The 22,501-nt window shown below is 54.9% G+C and overlaps 2 protein-coding genes across 2 annotated transcripts; both read left to right on the plus strand.

The window, feature by feature from the left end:
- Positions 1-6,784: 6,784 nt before the first annotated feature.
- On the plus strand, positions 6,785-9,856 carry LGALS1 (galectin 1). The gene is made up of 4 exons (XM_081082592.1): positions 6,785-6,863; positions 7,985-8,064; positions 9,209-9,380; positions 9,659-9,856. Exons 1-4 carry the CDS (start codon positions 6,855-6,857, stop codon positions 9,803-9,805), a joined length of 408 nt encoding a protein of 135 aa, XP_080938718.1. The 5' UTR covers positions 6,785-6,854; the 3' UTR covers positions 9,806-9,856.
- A 3,530-nt stretch (positions 9,857-13,386) lies between these two features.
- NOL12 (nucleolar protein 12) lies at positions 13,387-18,881 on the plus strand. The gene is made up of 6 exons (XM_081083827.1): positions 13,387-13,563; positions 14,794-14,899; positions 15,164-15,212; positions 15,740-15,882; positions 17,526-17,623; positions 18,093-18,881. The coding sequence occupies exons 1-6, from the start codon at positions 13,481-13,483 to the stop codon at positions 18,256-18,258; spliced, it is 645 nt and encodes a 214-aa protein (XP_080939953.1). The 5' UTR covers positions 13,387-13,480; the 3' UTR covers positions 18,259-18,881.
- The last annotated feature ends 3,620 nt before the right edge of the window (positions 18,882-22,501 follow it).

The following is a 22,501-nucleotide window of genomic DNA, read 5'->3' on the forward strand; positions in this document are numbered from 1 at the left end:
ATTTTGTATGGCCCACAAATACTGTTATAAATATCCAAATGGCCCTTGGGAGAAAAAAGGTTCCCCACCCCGTCCTAGAGGTCCTTTCTGTTGGCCCTGAGTAATTTTTCCCTTTGGGGGTGACTTTGAGGCTAGTGGCCCAAACTCAGATTCTGAAATCAAGATTCCACCCACCACTCAATTTCATTTTAGCTGTTACCAATAATCATAACCACGGGACTATATATTTTGTTTGTTTTTTTGTGGGTTCCTATTTCCTTTTTTAAAAAAATATATTTTATTGAATTTTTTACAGAGAGGAAGGGAGAGGGAGAGAGAAACATCAATGATTAGAGAGAATCATTGATCAGCTGCCTCCTGCACACCTTCTACTGGGGATGTGCCCACTACCAAGGTACGTGCCCTTGACCGGGATCGAACCTGGGACCTTTCAGTCCTCAGGCCGACGCTCTACCCACTGAGCCAAACCGGTTAGGGCTCTGTTTTCTTACGCATCCAGTAAACCGGCTCCCCGAGAGTCCGAGTCATCTCTAAATTCCACTGATAACGTTCACAGGAGCTGGCGCACAGCTACTGGCCCACACCATGGTGACTGAGGACGTGGCACCCAGGAGTCGAGGGTTCCTCATGCCCGCCCTTCTGTTCCCTTCCCAAACCACGTTTCCATGAGCCAGGGCCGTTCTAGCAAATCCCACTTCTCTGGCGCCAACTGAAAGGGAAAATGGTGCCCTCTACCCACAGAATGCTTCTGACACCACATGTGTGGGTTTTCGACATCAAGCAATTCTCCAGTTTTCTTTGGACACCAACGGGGTGTCCTACAGCTTAATGCAATTCTGACACAGCCCAGAGTGTGTGCAGAACCCACAGGCTAAGGGGTCCGCCCCACCAGACTTGCCCACTTCCGATGCCAGTCCCAGGTCCCAGGTTGTCACCTGTCCTTCTGACCAACTGGCTATACATCGGGCGTTCCCCTGGTCCCTTTCTCAGGCTGGATATTTTGCCATAATGGTTTGGAGAACTCAGGGCAACCCTTGTGTGTGCCGGTTTATTATGTGATGAAGGGTATGATGAAGGACACAGATGAACAGCTAGGTGAAGAGATACGCAGGGCGAGGCCCAGCAGCTGCCACCCTCGAGCATGTGGTATGTCCACCAATCCAGAAGCTCGCCACACCCTGCACTTTGGGGAGTTTTGTGGAGTTTCATGGAGTAGTCGAGATTGATTGCTAATTCAAGCTCCAGCCCCTCTCCCCTCCCTGGAGGGTAGGGATGGGGGCGGGGAGGGGGGGGTGCTGAGAGGCCCAAGCTTCTAATTATGGCTTGGTATTTCTGGTGACCAGCCCTGAAGCCAAACAGGAGCCCACCCAGAGTCACCTCATTAGAACAAAAGATCTTCCTGCCCTGGCCGGTGTGGCTCTGTTAAAGCCTTGTCCCATGCACCGGAAAGTCATGGGTTCGATTCCAAGTCAGGGCACATATGCATGAGAGGCAACCCAGCGAGGTAGCTCTCTCTCCCCCTTTCCCTTCCTCCCTCTCTAAAATAAAAACAAACCAAAAAAAGATATTCCTATCGCCCAGGAAATCCCAAGGGATTTAGGGGCTCCATGTCAGGAATTTGGGTCATAGACCACATATGAAGACAAAAGATGCTTTTAGCATCTCTATTGCTTGGGAAATTACAAGGGTTTTAGGAACTCTGCCACTAACTGGGGTCAGAGACCAATTATACATTTATTATCTCACATTCTCCAACTTTTAATTTAGGAACATTTCAAACCAACAGGAAAGGAGTAAGAACAGCAAATAAACATCCATATGCCCTTCGCCTGGGTTCCCCGTTGTTGACATTTGCCCAATTTGCCGAGTGGTTCTTCACACTTACCTTTCTTTTTTTTATATATATATATTTTATTGATTTTTTACAGAGAGGAAGGGAGAGGGAGAGGGATAGAGAGAAACATCGATGAGAGAGAAACATCGATTCAACTGCCTCTTGCATGCCCCCCCTACTGGGGATGTGCCCGCAACCCAGGTACATGCCCTTGACCAGAATCGAACCTGGGACCCTTCAGTCCGCAGGCCGATGCTCCATCCGCTGAGTCAAACCAGCCAGGGCTACACTTACCTTTCTAACGGATTCATTTGAGAGTACACTGCAGATGTCAAAAGACAGTTCACCCCAAGTCTTTATCAGCTCATCTCTCCTAAGAGCAAGGACTGTCTACACAGCCGCAATCCAAGGCCAGACAAGAACCCAGACCTTTGATGATTTCACTGAGCCCCTGAATTAATTTGCCATGGAAACCTCCTAGCTCCAAACTTCTTGTTATGTGAGCGTTTCCTTTCGCTTCAAAGCAATTTCCAACGTTTTGCAGCCAAAAACTCCTGATACACAGGCCCAGGCACATCGCAGAAAACATGAAAAATCACCCACATCCCATATTGTATATATGTGGAATGTTGTTGTTTTTTCTATACGTTTTTCAATGTGTTTTAATAGTTTTATTTCCGACATTATTTGGCTATGGGGATCTAATTTAGGAGTGGCCAACCTCTAGGAAGACTTGGGGCCCACTTTTGAAGTAAGAAAATTCAACCTACAAAATTGTTTTAAAATATAACACAATTTTTATAACGATCCCCCTTTACGTTTGAACACAGTAAACATTTATTAATTCCAGCTTTGCCGTTTTAGGATTTGGGAGCCAATACTTTTTTTTTTCCTTTCTTTCTTCAGATCTCAAATATTTTCTAAGCTCTTAAAAAGCCCTTAGCTCCCTGTAAGTCTATAATTAGGACAAAAGAAAATGTTTAAAAAAAAAAAAAAAACACTGAACAAGACTGGTGCCTGAGCCCTGGGGGGCTAATGAATCCTGCCAGACCTCATAGAAGAGGGACTGTTCACTGAAGACGAGTCAGGGCCTGTGGTCAGAGGGGGTTGGGGGGGAGGGGGACAGAAGCAGGTGGGAAGGCACAAGTGACAGGCCTCTGCTGTGTTTGGGGAGTGGCTGGGTGGGAGGGACCGCACAAGCAAAGGCAAGAAAGGCGAGGGTGAGCAAGGTAAGCTGGGCGTTGGGAGGCAGGCTCCTGCACCAACCAGTAGGAAAGTGCCTGAAGTCGGGGGGCAGGGGGGGCAGGCATTCTCCACCCCCACACAAGTCCTTTCTACCCTTCATGGAACAGGATCCAAAAAAGATCCTTGTGTGAGGTTCAGATCTGCCAGGCCCACAGCGTTCGCTCCTTGGCTCAGCAGATAAAGGCTCAGTCAGCCCTAGCTTCCCGTGTGACCTGGTCAAGTGGCCACTGTGGCCGGTGGTTGCTATGTCCCTCCCTGCTCGGACTCCCAGGACTCCTGGCTCCGACCACCACACCTTCCCCACCTGCCACCCAGGGGGGGCAGCGGGTGTGGATGTGTTTCAGTGGGCCCAGCAGCCCTCTCCGCCACTGCCAGCTGGAGGAGGCACAGCCTTCGCAGGGGCAGGGCAGGCTGGGAGGGCCGCACCGCTCTGGATCCCCTGTCCGAGCAAGCCGAGCCCATCTCATGCAGCAACCAAGGTGCAGCCTGCAGGACAGGCCTGGAGGATGGAGGACTTCGGAGAGCGAACTGCGTCCATTGCAGAATGGTGAGGGGGAGAGAACGCTGGGGGAGGGGCCTTGGCCTGGGGAGGGGCAGAGAACTAATGTTGAGTCCCTCACACATCATCCTGTCATCCTCCAACCAGCCGGCGCCTGGGGACCATCCCACTTTCCAGGCCTGGAAGCGGGTGCAGAGAGGTCAAGGACTTGGCTACAGTCACAGTCAGGCAGCCCCAAGCCTTTCTTTCTTTTTTGATTTCACAGAGGAAGAGAGAGGGAGAGAGAGAGAAACATCAATGATGAGAGAATCATTGATTGGCCGCCTCCTGCACGCCTCCCACTGGGGATTCGAGCCCGCAACCCCAAGCATGTGCCCTTGACCGGAATCGAACCAGGGACCCTTCAGTCCGCAGGCTGACACTCTATCCACTGAGCCAAACCGGCCAGGGCAGCACTTGCCTTTCTTCTCCTGTTTCTAACATCAGCTTCATTTCAGGGCCCAGAGCCGCTTCCCTGTGCAGTGCAGCCCGGAATGCAGACAAGAAGAGGTGAGGAGAAGATGAAATGAGATAATGTATGAAAGCGAGGCGCCAGGCACAGGGCCTGGCAGATAAGTGGGCGCCACCACACAATCCACCCTGTCCCTGTTCCTCCCCCCAGGAAAACCACAGGCCCTGTTACAAGGAACACTGGAATCTGAAGACTCTCTCCCCGGCCCTGATGGGGAGAAAGTGGGGGTGGAGGGGCCCCCCAGAGGTGTTGACCCCAGGAAGGTAAACAGCCTGGGAAAAGAAGCTAAGACCTTCTGAGACTATGAAAAACACACACCCTCTATTTAGACCAGAACTCCACCTTGTACTAACCTTGTACAGAGCAGGGTTTCACCTCCCCAACGTACAGATGGGGAGACTGAGGCAAGCAGGGAGAAGGGACTTACCAGGATGCCTCGGGGAGGGCATGGCAGGGCTACGCCCAACACCCAAGTCTCCAAACTCCCACAGGGGCCTTTCCGGGGCCTATTGTCCGTGCCACACCGTCCCTCACCATCTCTCCCTACCAGCCCGCGCCCGCCCAGATGAAGAGGAGTAAGCAGCCCCTTGTCTGACAGCAAACACTCCTGGTGTGGGCCGTCTTCCAGGGGGAGGAATGGAGAAGTAGCTCTGGGGCCCTGAGAGCCTACTGGGCTGGCCCAGCCGGCCTGGCCCACCCGGTGGCAGCTGGGCAAGGACTGGGCCTCCTCCTGAAACGCCCTGACTCTTGATCAGGCAGAGAGGGTGCCTGTGGCCCCTGGAGGAGAAGCACAGAGGAAAGGCAGTGGAGCTGGGCCCCACCCACCCCTCCCTACCCCTCCCCCCCTCCCGAGGTTGAGGTTTGGGAGAGGCCCTGGAGGGAAAAGTGCAGCTGCTGTGGTTATTTCCGAGGCCGCAGGCTGGGCCTGGGAGGAGGGGGAAGGGGCTCGGCGGGTGCGGCCCAGCCTCCTCTCTGGGCCTGCCTGGCAATCCCAGGTCCACCCGGTCCTCCCGGTCCTCCCTGCCAGGGTGGGCTGCAGTCACTGGAGGAAGGTGGCCCGTGGGGTGTGGGACAGTGGAGGCTGGGCTGGGGAGGTAATGGAGAGCAGGGTGGATTTGCTGGCCTGACCTCCAGGTGGGAGTCGCTCCTGGTCCACATCTTCTTTCCTTTCTGGTGCTGCCAATTTCAGAAGGACAGTGATTGGAGAAGAAAGTCCCGTTGGCAACTGCCCTAGTAGCTTCCCACCTTGCCCAGTGCTCCCCACACCCCTCTCTCCACCTGGTTCCTGAGTGTGATGTGAGCACCCCTCCAACTCACCCCCAACTCTGTTGCGACAGTGATCCTCCCTGAAGCCCAAATCTGGCCTCAATACTCACCTTCCCTATAACCTTCTGTGGCTCCCCAGCACCCTCAGATAAGATCATGTGCAAGCCCCTCAGTGAGGTCTTTCCTCATCCAGGTACTGTTGGCCTCCCAGCCTCATGCTCCATGCTTCCAGAGCAAACCCTAAACTCCAGCCGTGGCCAGATGCTCACTGTTCCTCAAGTCTGTGCTTTCTCATTTCGGAGCCTCTGCCCAGGCTGGGACGCCAGCCCTCCTCCTCCATGCATCCTTCAAGGCCACCTTCACATTCTGGACAGCCTCCATGCCACCAAGGTGCTTACTGGTGACTTGTCTTAGAGCTGACATCATGCTATTCCTTCACTGGGCTCATGGCCAGATTCTGCCCTAACAGTGGGCGGCCTGGGAGCAGGGACTGGCAGGGTTCCATTCTTTCAATCCTCTCAGACCAGCTCAGGGCCAGGCATATAGTAGGTGTTCAGTAAAATACCTGCTAACCAGATGGGAAAGATAGGGCTGTGCCTGGCCTTGGAGGGAGAGATGTGAGGAGGGTGGGCGGGGTGCACAGAGCAGGGACCCTAACCCCTCATGGCTTGGATCAGCAGCCGCCTCCCCCCGTCACCCCCCAGCTCACCCTCGCTCCCACCTGACCCTCTCAGACAGGCCAGAGGCTGTCAAGCAGGGGCTCTTGGAGGATCCCCTGCAGGCGCCTCAGGAGGGCCGAGGCCTGAGCCCTGAACCCTGGCAGCTGCTCAGACTTGGCATCTGGCCCAGCCTTTCTTTATCATTAGTGACAAGCACGCGGAGCTGCAGCCACAATCCCTGCTTCCGGGGGAGGCCCGGGTAGGGCAGGGCCTTGTGGTTAATGGGTCCTGGGCCCTCTGCATAGGCCTACAGAAGGGGTCACAGCCTGGCGGTGCCAGGGTGCAGCCTCAGGAACCCCAGGTCTAATTCCCCGAAGGACCTTGCATCCCCTCCACATTCTTCCCTGGGTACCCCTAGCTCAGCCTGCTGGCCCCAGGCCCCTTCCCGCCAACTCCTGGGCCTAGCTCATCCTCAAACTATTTTCCACTGGCTTCCCCCAATCCCTGCCACCGCACAATTTTTTCGTGGGGCTGGGGAGGGATGAGGGAGAATGAGAGGTGGAGCCTGGAGCCTGGGGGCGTGGCTACGAAGGCATGGAGGGGGGGTCACCATTCTGATTGGTCAGCTCTGCTCCAGAACTGGCTGCAAAAGTCCATGGACTCCGCCTCCAGTGGCCCCTATCCCTGTCCTGACTTGCAATTGGCTGAGCTTCCAGGAGGCGGGACTCACCGGGGTCTGGTCCCGTTAAAAGGGTGGGAGCGGCTCAGGGCCCATCTCTCGGGTGGAGTCTTCAGACAGCTGGTGCTGCAGTCCCCAGGACCATCCTTCTGTCCTCAGTCATGGCTTGTGTGAGTGCGGGGACCCCGCCCCAAGGCTCGGGGTGGCGTGGGGGCAGACAGCTGGGAGGGTGCGGGCAGTCAGGGTCCTAGCCCCCACGGTGTGGCTATGAGCAAGTACCTTCTCTTTTCTGGGCCCTTAGTGGCCCCATCTGTAAGATGGGGGTGGGCACCAGGGTCCCCCAAGACTTTCTCGGGCTTAAGAATGTTCTGGATTCCTCCAGGGTCTGACAGCACAGTTATTTCTGCCAAGGTCCCACATTCTGCAGCTCTCTGAGAAGTAGGAGTAGGAAGGGTGTGGCCAGCTTGAGGGGGGGGGGGCACTTTGATGGCACCCAGGCCACTGTCCCTTCCCCCTCCTCCACCCCAAAAAGCCACCCCCGCTGCAGCTGTTCCAGTCACCCGGCCAGGCCAGTCACCCTCTGCTCTAGAGAGTCTGAAAAGGCGCCAGGACCCGAGATGGCTGCCCGGGAAAGGGGCCTCCCGGTTAGTGGGTGGAAGGGGTTCTGTGCAGGCTGGTCAGGTGGGGGCCGGGGGAGAGGAGGCCGGAATCTTCCCCAGGCCCGGAGGGAAACCGCTCAAGTTTCTGGCAGGAGGAACCACTCGCTGGCAGTTCAGCTGTGCGTTCAATCTTGTTAACCCCCAGCCAGCCAGACTGCCAACTCGGACCAAGGCCTCGCTCCCTCCCAAGGGAGCCTGGCCCTGCTCCTGGGGCCTCCTCTCCACCTCCCTCCTCTGCAGAGGGGCTGGTGGGGGGTCTGCAGCCCCAGGCCCTTCCTCTCCAAAAGAGGGGCCGACCCCCTCCGTCCACCTTCCTTTGCACCAACTCCCTCACTCACAGAGTCTGATTCTCGCCATCCGTTCCATGAGGCACCAGAGCACCCCGAATCCAAAATCTCCACACTGAACCGCAGAACCTTCTATCTAGAACTTGGATTCTAAAACCTTAGTCGAAACCGACCAGGAAACTGGCCTGGTTGGGAGCAGGGAATTGCCCAGGGCCACAGAGAGAAAGAAAGGCTAGAACTTGCACCTGATTTCCCAGTTGACCGGGTCAGAGGATCCAGGTGGAGACGACCCCACCCCCAGGGACGCAGCATCCTCTAACGGTCTGGGTGGGGTCTTGCCTGCAGAATCTGGTCGCCAGCAACCTGAATCTCAAACCTGGGGAGTGCCTCCGAGTGCGGGGCGAGATAGCCCCCGACGCCAAGAGGTGAGGGGGCGAAGGCGGGAGTGGCTGGAGGCGGTGGCCGGGTCTGGGAGCCTGGGAGCCGGAGGGTCCAGCCCGAGGTCAGGTAGGGGCGTGGCCAGCCAGGCTCCACTCTGGCCTCTTCTCTGGTGGCCGCAGGCCAAAGCTGGGTTTTCTGGATGAGTCACTTCTTCCGCGGGATCTGGATGCCTCCACCAGTGCCGCCCCCTCCCCTCCCCTCCCCTCCCCTCCCGACTGGAGCCTCTTAAACTAAACCAGCTGCGGCTCCATCCCCCACCTCGGCCTGCCCCCTCCTCCAGGCTCTGGGCGGGACCTGAGGCTGCAGGGCGGGGAGAGGGAAATGAGACGGTGCCCGCCCAATGCTCTCTCTCTCTGCGGTCCCTCTCTCCTGCGTTCTTCACTCGCAGCCCAGTGCTCAACCTTTCATTCCTTCAGTCCTTCCTTCACTCATCATTCAGCCCGCTGGTCTGTTTTCTCCCCAGCCATGTGACCGACCTTGGACTAGTCAACCAACTGCATTGAGCCTCAGTTTGTTAATCAGTAACCAAAACAAGGGGTCGGTGGTTGTGTGGAGGATGTGAGATGCCGGATCTCTCTCTCGGTGCGGAGATGATCAGCTGACACCATCAGAGCCGCGTGCATTACTCATTTCATTCTTACCAAACCTCAGGGGCCAGGGTTGCTATTTCCTCCACTTAGCAAATGGGTTGTGATTTGTTCATTCGCCCCAGAGCTATTGAGTACCTTCTGCATGTCATGCATCGTGCTGGGCACCACGGATACAAAGACACACAAGGCAGAGGGGACACTTGCACTCCCAGAGGTCATCTGGAGGGAGTCTCCGACCGCGGCCAAAGGGCTGGGTCACAAACCACAGTCTGCAAGTGTCTTGGCTGTCAGCACAGCAAGACCCCTAGAGTTCCCTCTTGTGTGGCCCCCATTGTGCAGATGAGGAACCTGAGACCCAGAGAATGGCAGGGACCTGTTCCAGGTCACACATCAAGGAGGTGGTTTCTCACCTCTGGGCTCAATGCATTCTCCCAGCGCTCTAGGCATTGCATGCCAGAGAATGGTTGGTCTGAGGGGGCTGCCGCTGGCCTACAGCTGGCCTCGGAGGCCTCAATCCCTCCCACCTGTTACCCCCTAGCTTCGCGCTGAACCTGGGCAAAGATGACAACAATATGTGCCTGCACTTCAACCCTCGCTTCAATATACATGGAGACATCAACACCATTGTGTGTAACAGCAAGGATGGCGGGGCCTGGGGGGCTGAGCAGCGGGAGACTGCCTTCCCCTTCCAACCTGGAAGTGTTGCAGAGGTGGGCTCGGGGCTGGGGACTGGGGCCGGGGGGGCTGGGTGGGCTCGGGACTGGGGCTGGGGGGGCTGGGGGGGGCTTCCTGCCCACCCCCTTCTCTCCCTCTCTCACCTGCTGTGTCATCCCCCTCCCCCAACCTCAGCGGACTCACCGGTGAGGTAGAGCGGTCAGGGCCACAGGAGGAAAGGGCTCCGGGAGGGCCCGTGGCCTGCGGGCCATGGCTGTGGCTGCACGGAGGCTCCCGCTGGGGACACTGCTCACTGCCCTTTTCCTCTCCCAAGGTGTGCATCTCCTTCGACCAGGCCGACCTGACCATCCAGCTGCCAGATGGGTACTCCTTCAAGTTCCCCAACCGCCTCAACCTGGAGGCCATCAATTACCTGACAGCTGAAGGTGACTTCAAGATCAAGTGTGTGGCCTTTGATTGAAGCCAGCCAACCCATAGCACCCAATAAAGGCTGCTGCCTCTTCCCCCTGAACCAGCCTCGTGTGTGTGTGTGTGTGTGTGTGTGTGTGTGTGTGTGTGTAAGAGGGCGTGTTCCACTAACTCCCCCAGGCTCCGCCCCTTTCTGCTATCCACGGCCTTGATGCACACCTGCTAAGTGCCAGTGACATCATCTTCCCCTGAGCCCCCGGGTGGAGAAGAGAGCTCAGTACACAGTACGGGACTTGGTGACACACAGCTTCCAACTCTAGTGGGCCCCAGCACACAGTAGGGGCTCAGAAGATGAATAAGTGAAACCAGGGGGAAAGAGGCCAGGACGGACTGACTCATGCCTTGGTATCTGGGGCAGCACGGAGAAGGGTAACTGGGCCCCTCACTTGTTCTCACGAGCTAGAAAGAGCAGGTTTGTTCAGATGGTGGTGAGGGCTGCAGCTGTGTGGCCTTGTGTGCATGAACTGACGGAGCCTTGGTTATTCACATGCGGGGGGACTAGGAGCACATAACCAGTTGTGAGGATGGAGAGAAATGTGTGAGAGGAAGATGAGTGCAAGGCCCATGGTAAACAGTAGTGGTTTCTCGCCCCCACTGCCCTCAAGCCTCTGAGTGGCAACGTGATGCCCTGGTCTGTGCCACACCCAGCTGAGTGGGGAATGGGAGCTTGGCGAATCTCACTTCCCAGAACAGCCAGCAGCAGCTGGGGGGCCCTGGGGAGGTCTTGTCTGTCTCCAGCCTTCATTTTCTCACCCATAAAAGGGGGGTTATTACTCACACCTGGGCCCTTTCGGGCGGGAGTCCCACCTCGGCAGGTCCCCTAGGAAGCACATTTCTATAAGAGGGCCTGGAAGGAAGGAGCGCACAGGCTGCGGCTCCTAAGAGCCACACCCAATCTCCAGGCTCTCCTGAGTCACCCAAGTGGCCACCCAGAAACAGCTTTGGAAATCTGGCTGTGGGAGGGCGCCCTCTGCTGGACGTTGGAGAAAGTGTCCCCTCAACTGCCTTTCTCTGGTTCTGAGAGTTCACTCACATTGATTCTCCCTAAACTGGCTGGACACCCACAATGCACCAGAACTGGGTCTACATGGAGCCAGAGGAAAGCCCTGGGACAGATCAGCAGAGAGACCACTACACATGGAGGAAGGAAACGGGGCTGGAATCTGACTTGTGTTCAAACCCCAGCTCCATCACCGTTTGCCCTCAGAGCAGTTACTGGACGTCTCTGAACCTGTTTCCTCATCTACCAAATTGCATTCATACTGGTATCTACCCTATGGGGTTGTTGCAAGGATTTGCTGAGATAATGTAGAGAATGTATGGTGCGTGGCACATAGGAAGGGCTCTGTAAATGTTGGTTTCCTTCACCTCTTTTTTTAAAAAAAATTTTTTTTTTTATGGATTTCAGAGAGGAAGGGAGAGGGAGAGAGATAGAAACATCAGTGATGAGAGAGAATCATTGATCAGTTGCCTCCTGCATGCCCCACACTGGGGATTGACCCGCAACCTGGGCATGTGCCCTGACTGGGGGGAATTGAACCGTGACCTCCTGGCTCATAGGTCGACGCTCAACCACTGGAGCAAGCCGGCCGGGCTCTCCCCTTCTCTGTGTGCCTGGCATTCAACCGGCACTCAGAGTGCTACTTGCTCTCTGGGATCCGTTCACTTATCTAAGGAGAGGGATGGGTCCTAAGAGTCTTTTATGCCTCTGGTATCCCCACTCTCAGCTGTTCTGGGGTCAGCACCGCTGGGAAGCAATCCACACCGGAGGAGCCAACCCCGAACTCCTGCAGTCTGTTGGACCACCCAGCACAGATGTGTTGAGAATGGAGTGCTACCCTAAGAATAAAGGGGCCTTTCAAGGTGAGAGGCAAACAAGCATTTATTTGAGACCAGCAAGGATAGTTATTAAGGAATCATTAATTCAGGCAAAAGCCCAAACAATATTCTGATTAGGAGACAGAGGCAAGTGGTATTTGTGAGACAGGGAAGGGGGACAATTACATCAATAGAAGGAAGGCATTTCTATTGGTGCAGATAACAACATAGTGATGTGAATGCTAAACAATGTTTTAAGTTTTCAGTCTAGTCGTCATCATTCCATGAGTCACGATAACTGCTTTCTTATTATCTCTGCAAACAGTTCTTAGGGAAACAAGGTTGCTGAGGCCTGTCCAGGGTTACTTTGCCCTGTTTTTTACTTTTCAAAGATTTGAGGCATAAGGCAGCTCCCTCTGGGATGGCAGCTCTGGCTCCATTTTAAAGTGGCACCATTTATATGATTGTTTACAGGGAGGTTCAGGCATGTAATCCCAGTTACTAAAACTCCCCTTCAGGTGTTGTTTTAGTGAATGCCTTAACATCCGCGACTGCATTTCCAGTAGAGGATTAGTTATGACACCCCTACTCCATACTTGGGAAACTGAGGCATAGAGAGGGGAGACAGCTTGTGTGGCAAACATGTGGCATGATTAGATACATATGTTACATAACTCATTTAGTCCTCACAATCATGTTCTCAAAGTTTGGTCCATGGATCAGCAACATCAGCTGGTGAAGTGTTAGAAATGCAAATTCTGGGGGTCACTCCTGACCTGCTGAATCAGAAACTCTGGAGTGTGGCCAAGGGATCTGGGTTTCAGCATGCCCCGCCCCCTCCCCCAGGAGATTCTGGCGCACACCAAAGTTGGAAAACCACTGCCTTACAATAACACTACAAAGTTCGCTATAATTATCCCCATTTTACAAACGGCAATTCAGGCACAGCAAAGGCAAGTGGTCCAGCACCCAGCTGTAATTGGGATACCAGGTTTCTAATCCAGGTAGTTTACTTCCAGAAACGTGATCTTGGAGAGCACCCCCAAGTGAACATCAGAATCAAAAGTAGGATCAGGCTCGGCTCGTGTGTCTCAGTGGTTGAGCATTCACCCATGAACCAGGAGGTCAGCAGGTTTGATTCTCCGTCAGAGTACCTGTCTGGGTTGCAGGCTCTATACCCAGCAGGGGGTGTGCAAGAGGCAGCCGATCAATGATTCACTCTCATCATTGATGTTTCTCTCTCCCTCTCCCGTCCTTTCTGAAATCAATAAGAAATATTTAAAAAATAAAAATAAAAACACAGCCCTGGCCGGTTTGGCTCAGTGGATAGAGCGTCGGCCTGCGGACTGAAGGGTCCCAGGTTCGATTCCGGTCAAGGGCATGTACCTTGGTTGCGGGCACATCCCCAGTGTGGGGTGTGTAGGAGGCAGCTGATCAATGTTTCTCTCTCATTGATGTTTCTAGCTCTCTATCCCTCTCCCTTCCTCTCTGTAAAAAATCAATAAGATATATTTTTAAAAAAATAAAAAACACTTAAAAGAAAAAAAAAAGTAGGATCAGCAATCTTTGGTTGATATAACGCCATCTAATAACTCCATATCGAGCACCTGCTCTGTGTCGGGTACCGTGCTTGTCTAAAAAGAATAGGGCTGGGAGTCGCCAGGCGGATTTCTGCTCGTTACACCCAGAAGGGAGGGGTGGGGAGACTGGCTGGGGCGGTCCCTTTAAAAGACCAGCTCTAGTGGATGGAACCTCGGAGCGTCGTTGCCAGGCGCGCCCGGAAGGCTGAGGACGCTACACCGGAAGTGTGTTAGGGGAGCGGGAGCCGCACCGCCCAGGCCTCACAGTTATGGGCCGCAACAAGAAGAAGAAGCGAGACGGCGACAACCGGCGGCCGCGGCTCGTTCTCAGCTTCGACGAGGAGAAGCGGCGGTGAGTGCTAAGCTGGGCCGCATCCCCTCCGGCTGCCGGGCAAGGCCTACGCCATCCCCGCGCCGCGCACGCTCACGCTCGGGCCCTTCCGGCCCCGCCCTCGCGGCGTGCTCCGCGGCTCCCGGGACGCTCTCGGCCCCCGGCCTGAGCAATGGAACCGCTCGCCCCGCCCTCCCTTCGCTCTTCTCCGCGCCCCAAACCACCCAGCTTCTTAGAGCCGGGGGTTCGGGTTTCGGAGCAATGGCTGCGACCTCCCTAGCCCAGCCGGCCGCCCCGCCTGCAGTGCTCTCAGATGTTGAAGATAAACGATAAATGAATGACACGCGTGGCTTAAGCTCACTTATTCGCTCACCAGACATGTGCTCACTCCTACATGTGTGTGCCGCCTTAGCATAGGGTAGTGGGTCATGGAAAAACCTAGTGTGGGGGCCCGGAATGGATGGGAATGGCGCCGTCGGTACTCCAGAGCCGGGAAGGGGCTGAGCTCAGATAGATGGAGGGAGGGAAGCGCTGGGGCATCCACACGCCCTACACGGATGGAGGGGTCCAGCGGGCAAGCAGAAAGTGCAGAGGTCCGAGTAAGGGTGGCCTGAAAGTCCTGCTGGAAGTGGCTCAATTCACCGGGGAATGGAATTGGGCAGCATAGGCGGGGCCCGCCTGTTTGGGTTCAAAGGCCCGCAGCCCACGCCCATCACTGTCCCTGTTTCTTGAAGCTGGAAGCCCTGGAGGGTAGTGGGTAGAAAGAGGCACCATCTCCCTCTTTTCATACCTTTCCCTCTGTGACCTTGGGAAGTAACCCAGCCTCTCTGTGCCCCAGTGACCCCGCCTGTAAGACAGGGATTGGTACCCACGGCACAGGTAGTTGGGAGGATCACAGGTATGTTTTGGGAATGGTGCGTGGCACACTGTGGGTGCAAATTATTTTTTTTATTTTTTTAAATATATATTTTATTGATTTTTTACAGAGAGGAAGGGAGAGGGATAGAGAGTGAGAAATATCAATGAGAGAGAAACATCAATCAGCTGCCTCCTGCGCACCTCCTACTGGGGATGTGCCCACAGCCAAGGTACATGCCCTTGACCGGAATCAAACCTGGGACCCTTCAGTCCGAAGGCCTAGGCTCTATCCACCGAGCCAAACCAGTTAGGACTGAGGGTGCACTTTAGCTGTTTTTGGAGCGAGCCTTGATTCCTTGTATGTCCTGACGCTCCCTTGCCTCTTTCCTGTAGGGAGTACCTGACAGGCTTCCACAAGCGGAAGGTGGAGCGGAAGAAGGCAGCCATAGAGGAGATCAAGCAGCGGCTCAAGAAGGAGCAGAAGAAGCTCCGGGAGGAGGTGCAGAGGGGAGGGCGGGAGAGTCCCACCCAGGGGACCTGCAGCCTCGGATGCCTGAATGGGGCATCTGCGGGGGTGAGGGGAGGCGTGAGCAGGCCTGGGAAGCACTTGTACAGGTAGAGACACCGTGGGCCCAGGTCGGGAAGGTTTAGGATGGGATCTTCTAGTCTTTCACTCACTCACTCTGGAGTGAGCAGTGCCCCTGCCTGAGGAGGGGTTGGACAGCCATCATACTCACTGTGTTCCCCTCCCTTTTGGTTTCAGCGCCACCAAGAATACCTGAAAATGCTGGCAGAGAGAGAGGAGGCACTGGGTAAGTCCCATCCTTGGCCTGACCTGGAGAATAGCCAACAGGCCTGGGTTTGTTAATCCCTTGGTGGGTGGGAGGATAGGGGTGCCGGGGCTGCACGGAAGCTGACTTCCTTAACTCTGAGGGTCTTGGTGATGACCCCGGGGACAGGAGTGGTCCTTGGGTACCTCTGAATGTGAGTGGCTCAGAGACACGGAGGAGACCCTACCTCTTGGTAAACCGATTCTGAGCAGTCAGCCCCGTTTCTGAGACCTGGAGGGACTGGGGGTAGGGGAAAGGGGCAGCAGCTCCTGGTGTCACACTGGGCTTGTCCTCGGTGGGAACCATGTGGTCTGAGGGTTTCCTGGAGCACAAAAGGCGGAATTGGATAACTTATAGCATTTGTTGACAGGCCAGGCGCTGGAGCCAGTGACCTCCCAGCTACTCTCCTACAGAGTAGAGGGAGCATTGCACTCCGGGACTGGGAGGGGCTGGGGCCTGGTTACTTATGCCCTAGTATTGAGGCTCAGTTCTGTGCTCACCCTGAACAGAGGAGGCGGACGAACTGGACCGGCTGGTGACGGCAAAGACAGAGTCAGTGCAGTATGACCACCCCAACCACACAGTCACCGTGACCACCATCAGTGACCTGGACCTCTCAGGGGCCCGGCTGCTCGGACTGCCCCCGCCTGATGTGAGTGTCATCCCAGCCCTGGTCCATGTCATGAAGATTCCAGTGCAAAGGGTTCTTTCCCTCTGGGCCCGGACAGAACCCTGGAGTCTGGGGCTTCACAGGCGAACTCCACCACTGAGCGGCTTGGGGAGCTTGGCTTCTCTTTGCTTTGCCTCTTCCTTTCATCAGTACATTGAGGCTCGCTAATGGTAGCACCTGCCTTGTGGGATTTCTGTGAGGTTAAAAGTGGAGAACCCATTAGAAGCACTTAAGATAGCTGTTTGCTGTGGTCACTCCATTGCATGGTAAGCAGCAATAATAACACGGCACATCTGAGTGCACTGACAGTGCGTTTTCAACCTGTGAGTTATTAGCCGGTTTCTAAGAGCACTAAAAAAAAATTGGGGGGGGGGGGGCCCGAACCGGTTAGGCTCAGTGGACAGAGCATCGGCCTGTGGACTGAAAGGTCCCAGGTTCTATTCTAGTCAAGGGCATGTACCTTGGTTGCAGGCACTTCCCCAGTAGGGGGTGTGCAGGAGGCAGCTCATCGATGTTTCTCTCTCATCGATGTTTCTAACTCTCTATCCCTCTCCCTTCCTCTCTGTACAAAATCAATAAAATATATTTTAAAAAAAAGAAAGGAAGGAAGAAGTAGCCCTGGCCAGGGTAGCTCAGTTGGTTGGAGCGTTGTCCCATACACCAGAAGGTTGCCGATTTGATTCCAGGTCAAGGCACATACCTCGGCTGCAGGTTTGTTCCCAGTCGGGCGACCAGTTGATGTTTCTCACATCGATGTCTCTTTCTCTACCATCTTCTCTCTCTAAAATCAATAAACACATCCTCGGGTAAGAATTAAAAAAAAAAAAAAGAATAGAATTATCATTGAATATCGGAAAGCATCTCAGTAAGTTAGTTTCAGTTAGAGTCTGTCTGTCTGGGTTGTGTAGGAATTTGTGTACATGTGTATAGTAGGTCCTCAGGTGACGTCGGAGATCTGTCCCTGCAACACGACAAAACGTGATTTTCGCCGTAAGTCGGAACCCACCTACATAAGCACCTACGTCACTCACATGGAGCACATACACAGCAGTAATGAAGTGAAACAGTCAAAAAATTTCAAAGAAAGAAAACAATTCCTGACCTTTACTTGTGGTAAATAAATAATAAAAAACATAAAGCACATATGTCAAAATGATGGAACTTTTTTTTTTAATAAATAAATGGGAGATGGCGACGTAACCACAAAACAACGTACGTCGAGTCCGATGTAACCCGAGGACTGTCTGTGCACAGTCACAGGTAAACCACATTTCCTGTCGGGCTACAGTGTGCTTAAGTCCTGGAGCCACTGCCTTGCCACGTCTTACTATCCACCTTCTGTTTTGTGCTCCATCTCCTGAAAGGTCTGATGCAAAGACAAGTTTTGTCTCCGTTTTAGAGTTCGTCCATCTGTGAGTGTTGGTGCCCACTGGAAACTGAGGCAGCGGAGGACTCTGAAATACAGCTCTCCCTTGTGTAATTCCTGCTCCAGGGCATACAGAGCCTTCCCTGAGCCTGCCCAGGCCTGGGAGGTGGCGAATCGCGCCCCCACTTGATAGAGCCACGATTGCCTGGCCTCCCAGTCCACTGCTCTCTGTGACGATCTTTGTCCTGTGCTTCTTTAGCAAGGGACCGGGCCTGGGTCTGAGGAGGAGGTGTCGTCCATGGAGAAGCCGACCAAAGCCTTACCCAGGAAGTCCAGAGAGCCCCTGCTGTCCCAGCGGTGAGCCCGGCCTGTCCTCCTCTGAGCCTGCTCTGTGTGGCTGCCCGGGCGATCTGGCCTGCAGCGCCACCGCCCGCTGGCTCGGGGAGTGCTGTGGGTGGGGCAGGGATGGGGCCTCATGTGGTCCTCAGCTTCTCATTGTCCCCCATCCCCACTCCAAGATCGGCCGACCCTGGAAGCCCTTCGTACCTGGGGTAAAGACCTTTCTCTCTCTGAGCTAAGGAGCTGGCCGCCCCCTGGGTCAGAGCAGGCTGCTTTTGGAATGGACTTGGTACTCCCGATATCGTGGGCTTGTCCTGACTTCCCCTTCATGAGCTGGGCTGTCAGTCAACCCCCACACCACCTTTCGCTTACGCCCTGTTCCCCAAGGTAAACACCATCTTCCTCTTAGGCCCTGTTCCCCGAGGTAAACACCACCTTCCTCTTACGCCCTGTTCCCCGAGCCTCACTGCCTGCCACCCTCCCGCAGGATCTCCTCTCTCACGGCGTCACTGCATGCACACAACCGCAGAAAAGTCAAGAAGAAACATCCTCGACGAGCCCAGGACTCCACCAAGAAGCCCCCGAGTGCCACCCGTACCAGCAAGACCCAGCGCCGCCGGCTGACCGGCAAAGCCCGGCACAGCGGAGAGTGAGCCGGAGAACCAGGCCAGGCCCCAGCCTGGGCTGCCAGGATCTGTCCCGCCTCTGCTTGGCTGTCCCCGTAACCCAGCCTGCACTGACACCCAGCAGAAGCGGGCAGCTGAGAACTGGCCTCCCTCAGGAGGAACCTTCTGAGCCACATTTGAAGCATTCCTAAATGTATACACCACTGGGCCTTCCTCAGATTTTTGAAACTGAGTGCACTGTGGTTTGTCCTTGGCCCCAGTGCCATGCACCGAGGGTAGGCTGCTGGGGTGGTGGGCGTGGTCAGAGATTGGGTCCATCCTCACCCTCCAGCGCTTTTCCCTGTGGGTGTGAAGAGGCAGCGTCAGCTCTAGGCCCCCTGACTGGGGTGCAGACCAGCATAACCACTGCTGGAATCCAGAGTCCACCTGCTGCTCTGGAAAGCGGGCAGCTGGGGGGGTGAGCAGTGCCAAGCTTGCCCTTTACTAGCTGAGACTTGCAGTCTGTCCCTTCTCCTTGGTCTTCTTCATCTCCTCAGCTGAAATTGAAATGGTGCGAGCAGATGACTCTTGGAGCATCCCCCACCCACAAACAGGCAGCTTCTCAGGCTCTAGGAGTGAATAACCTTTTTAAAGAAAATGTATCTTGTCTGAAAGTGTGGCCCTTTCTGAGCAGACCCCTGGGGAGCCCAGCTGGTGTTCTACGAGGCTTCACACTCCTTCCAGGCCTTCAGACGTGGCCTCCGAGCTGATGAAAGCCACCCTTGTTCCTGCTGTTAGTGACCCCTCACATGCTCTGCTGTTCCCCTGACCGAGAAGGTAGAGGAAGCCAGAGCACTGGAGCATGTTGACTCCCCCCTAACCACTTACTGGTGATTCTGAGCTGGGGCACAGCGGTTTTGTGTTGCACCCTGGTCAGGACCCTAACACTAGGACTGAAAGGGGAGTGAGATGTGCTCTCATCCCCAGTGCAGTTCATGACTAGTGAGAGATGGTCACGGTGACAGGGGAGCTGTGATGGGAGCACAGCTGCAGGGTCTGTGGCCTTGGGAGATAGGAGACGCCTGGAGGAGAGGGAGTTGAAGTCTGTGGGGCAGGCTTTCCCCCTACTCCTCCCAGGGAAGGCATTCCAGGAGCAGCTGCACCCCACCATTGGGCAGGCTCAGGAACAGTGGCTGTTAGGCTGCACCTGGGGGTGGGCAGGTGCTTTCCCATGTCGCCATCAACACCTCTCTGGTGATATCTGATGCAGTTCTGAAGGCCACACCTGGGCATGGGAACGCGCAGTTCAGGGCTGGCCAGGAGGCCTCGTGACCTGCTTCTCGGCTCCTTCCACCCGCTCCTCTTGTTGCCTTCTGGTTGTCCCCTCCTGTGCTTGGGTCAGGTGACTCAGTCCCACTTGGTTGCCTCCGTCCAGGGCAGAGCCTGCTACCAGGCTCAAGGCTGTTCTGGTGCTCAACCCATGGTCGCGGAATGTGACCCCAGCCCTCACAGGCCCCGCGAGCAGGAACAGCTTGGCCTGGGGCGTCAGTGGACGGCAGAGTGTGGATTGGAATGTGGGCCCTGCCACTTGACCACTGTCCGAGCTCCTCACTGTGCTAACCTCCCTGGGTCTGTTCCATGTGTAGGATGATAGGAGACACCTCCCTCCTAGTGCTGCCCGAAGGCTAAAATGAGACCTGCGTGTGGACCAGTTCTCAGCACTGTGTTCTCCGATGCGCCTTCAGTGCGTGTGCAGTTGCTGCTGACTGCTGAGGCATCTGCCCTGGGTCTCTTCCCATCCCCAGTGACATGGGGTCATGTATAACTTGTACCTACAACGGGCGAAGTGGGTTAGTATTATCGCTCTTATGCCTGCCCCTGCTTCCTCCAGCAGACCCAGGACGTCGAGGCCGTGGCTGTGCTAGTCCTCGTGTTAGCTGTGATGCAGTCAGCCCTCTGGAGAACTGGTCTTCTCCCAGGAGCGCCTCTCGCCATGCCTACCTTTGGTTCTTTACTCCTGCTGCCCCCCATCTCCTGGGCCCTGTGGGGTGAGGCCTCTAGCAGCTTTATCAAGTCATGAGTCTCTAAAGCGGTCAGTAAAAGCAAGCCTGGCCGCTTTGGATCATACTGTGCAAGGTGACCACGGGCTGGAGCCAGCCCTGATGACCCTTCTAGAGACTCGTGCCTTCCTGTCCCTGCTCCATTGGGCCACACTCCCCTGCATCTCTATCTTGCCTGCCAAGAGCATGTGATTCTCCACCAGGCCTGTGGGCAAGGAGAGCTGGGATGACCATTTCCACTTGGCTGAGAGGAAGCTGAGGCTCGGGGGGGGTATAGCGGGAACAGAACCTATCCAGGTTCCCCAGACCTCTGAGGAGGGGTGTCCCAGCCACAGGAAATGGCTTGAGCAAAGGTGGAGATAAGCAGATTCAGAGACTACAAAGGGGGCTGTGAGGCTGGGACTAAATGGTGACGCTTCCTTGGCTGCCACCACTGCACCCTTAGCCCCGAGCCATTCCACAGAGGGGGGCAACCAGGCAGCTCCAGAGCTGGGAAGAGAGCTCAGCACAACCCACCAACCTGCCCCTGACTCTCCTCTCTCCCTTCTTTCCACTCCAACCTCTGCATCTGTCCTCTCAGCTGAAAACTCTCTTCCCAGGCCCTGCATGCTCGCTGCCCCATCTCCTCCAGGTCTTCGCCCAAATGTCGCCTTTCTCAGTGCGGCCTTCCCTGGCCATGCCTGCCACGTCCACCCCTCCCTGCTTCATTTTTCCCCTTTGTGCTCATCACCGGCCAGCACACTCCACATATTGCTTATCTATCTAGTTTGTGGTCTGCTTGTCTCCACTGAAGTGTAAGCATTACGAAAGCAGGAGATTTGGTCTTTTGTTCACTGATATAGCCTCAGTACACACAACTGACAAAGGTAGGGGCTTCATAAGTAATGAATTTGTCAGGAGGGCCACTGTGAGTTGGCTTCAAGTTTTACTCATGGGTGGGAGCTAGAGGGCTGGCATCATATCCGAACTTCAAACTCAAACCGAGTGCCTACCCCACCGTAGGCTCAGAGAGGTCAAGGAACTTTCTCACAATCACACAGCCAGGGAGTGCCAGAGCCAGACATTGAACACAAGTCTCACTATTCCCTGTTTTGCTTACAGTAATTAGGACCAAGCAGAAAGCCCCTTATTCTGGTTATGAAGCTGTATCTTCGCCTGTTCCATCCTGGGCCACAATGACCTGTTCAGAGGCTGTCTCTCCCACTGGGCAGTGGGCTCCTTGTCTCAGAATGAGCCACATGTTGTTCATGGTACCATCTCCCCAGTACCCAGCTCAGCATGCTGGGCCCGGTACATGTGGATGTCTGGATTGTGAGGATGCCCTGTGGACCACGGTAGATGCAGACATCCAGGGCTTTAGCGTGCCTCTGCCACTGTGTGACACTGGAAAGTTAGTTAATTTCTCTGATCTTCAGTTGCTATGAAATGAAGATCTTTGTACTTAATCCTTCACATTGTTATGTCTTCATAACTGTGGAGATTTGGACCAGGAGCTGCCACATGGTGCAGAATAAAAGTTAGCCTTTTAAAAAAATGTTTTTATTAATTTTAGAGAGAGAGAGGAAGGGGGGGGGGGAGAGAGAGAGAGAAACATCGATTGGTTGCTTCCTGCAAGCACTCTCACCCTACCTGGGATCAAACTCACAACCTGGACATGTATGCTGACTGGGAAGTGAACGGGCGACCTTTCAGACCAACTGAGCCACACTGGCTAGAGCAAAATGTTAGACTTTTTATTTTGTTAAATGTGTTTTATTGATTTCAGAGAGGAAGAGAGAGAGAGAGAGAGATAGCAACATCAATGATGAGAGGATCATTGATAGCTGGGGTGATGGAGCCCACAACCCGGGACGGGAATCAAACCCAGGACCCTTCAGTCCCCAGGCTGACGCTTTATCACTGAGCCAAACCAGGTGGGGTGAAAATGTTAGACTTTTTAAAAGGTGAGAGCTGTGCATGTGCGTGAACGTCGCATTAGTGGAAATGTGCAAATAGAGGTTGAAAACCCTTGGGCATTTAATTTTATCCTCACAGGTAATATTACTAGCCGCATTTTATAAATTAGAAAGCTGAGGCACAGAGAAGTTAAGACCCTAGCCCAAGGTCTAGGCAGAAACCAGGTTAGCGGACTGTCAGGGGAACGAGCCAAAGGGGAAGATCAGAAGGAGCCATGGAGGATCCCGACCTGGTTGCTCAGTGGGTCCCGCGCTCAGAGGCATCTGGGCACCGCC

The sequence above is a fragment of the Myotis nattereri genome (assembly GCF_964212035.1).
Source record: "Myotis nattereri genome assembly, chromosome: 2".
Taxonomy (NCBI): domain Eukaryota; kingdom Metazoa; phylum Chordata; class Mammalia; order Chiroptera; family Vespertilionidae; genus Myotis; species Myotis nattereri.

Bases quoted from the DNA above. Each gene is read 5' to 3' on its own strand.
- LGALS1 (XM_081082592.1), top strand. The intron at 8,065-9,208 runs GTGAGGGGGCGA...GTTACCCCCTAG, and splicing joins ATAGCCCCCGACGCCAAGAG to CTTCGCGCTGAACCTGGGCA. The intron at 9,381-9,658 runs GTGGGCTCGGGG...TCCTCTCCCAAG, and splicing joins AACCTGGAAGTGTTGCAGAG to GTGTGCATCTCCTTCGACCA.
- NOL12 (XM_081083827.1), top strand. From the start codon at position 13,481: ATGGGCCGCAACAAGAAGAAGAAGCGAGACGGCGACAACCGGCGGCCG. The intron at 15,213-15,739 runs GTAAGTCCCATC...CACCCTGAACAG, and splicing joins AGAGAGAGAGGAGGCACTGG to AGGAGGCGGACGAACTGGAC. The intron at 15,883-17,525 runs GTGAGTGTCATC...GTGCTTCTTTAG, and splicing joins TCGGACTGCCCCCGCCTGAT to CAAGGGACCGGGCCTGGGTC.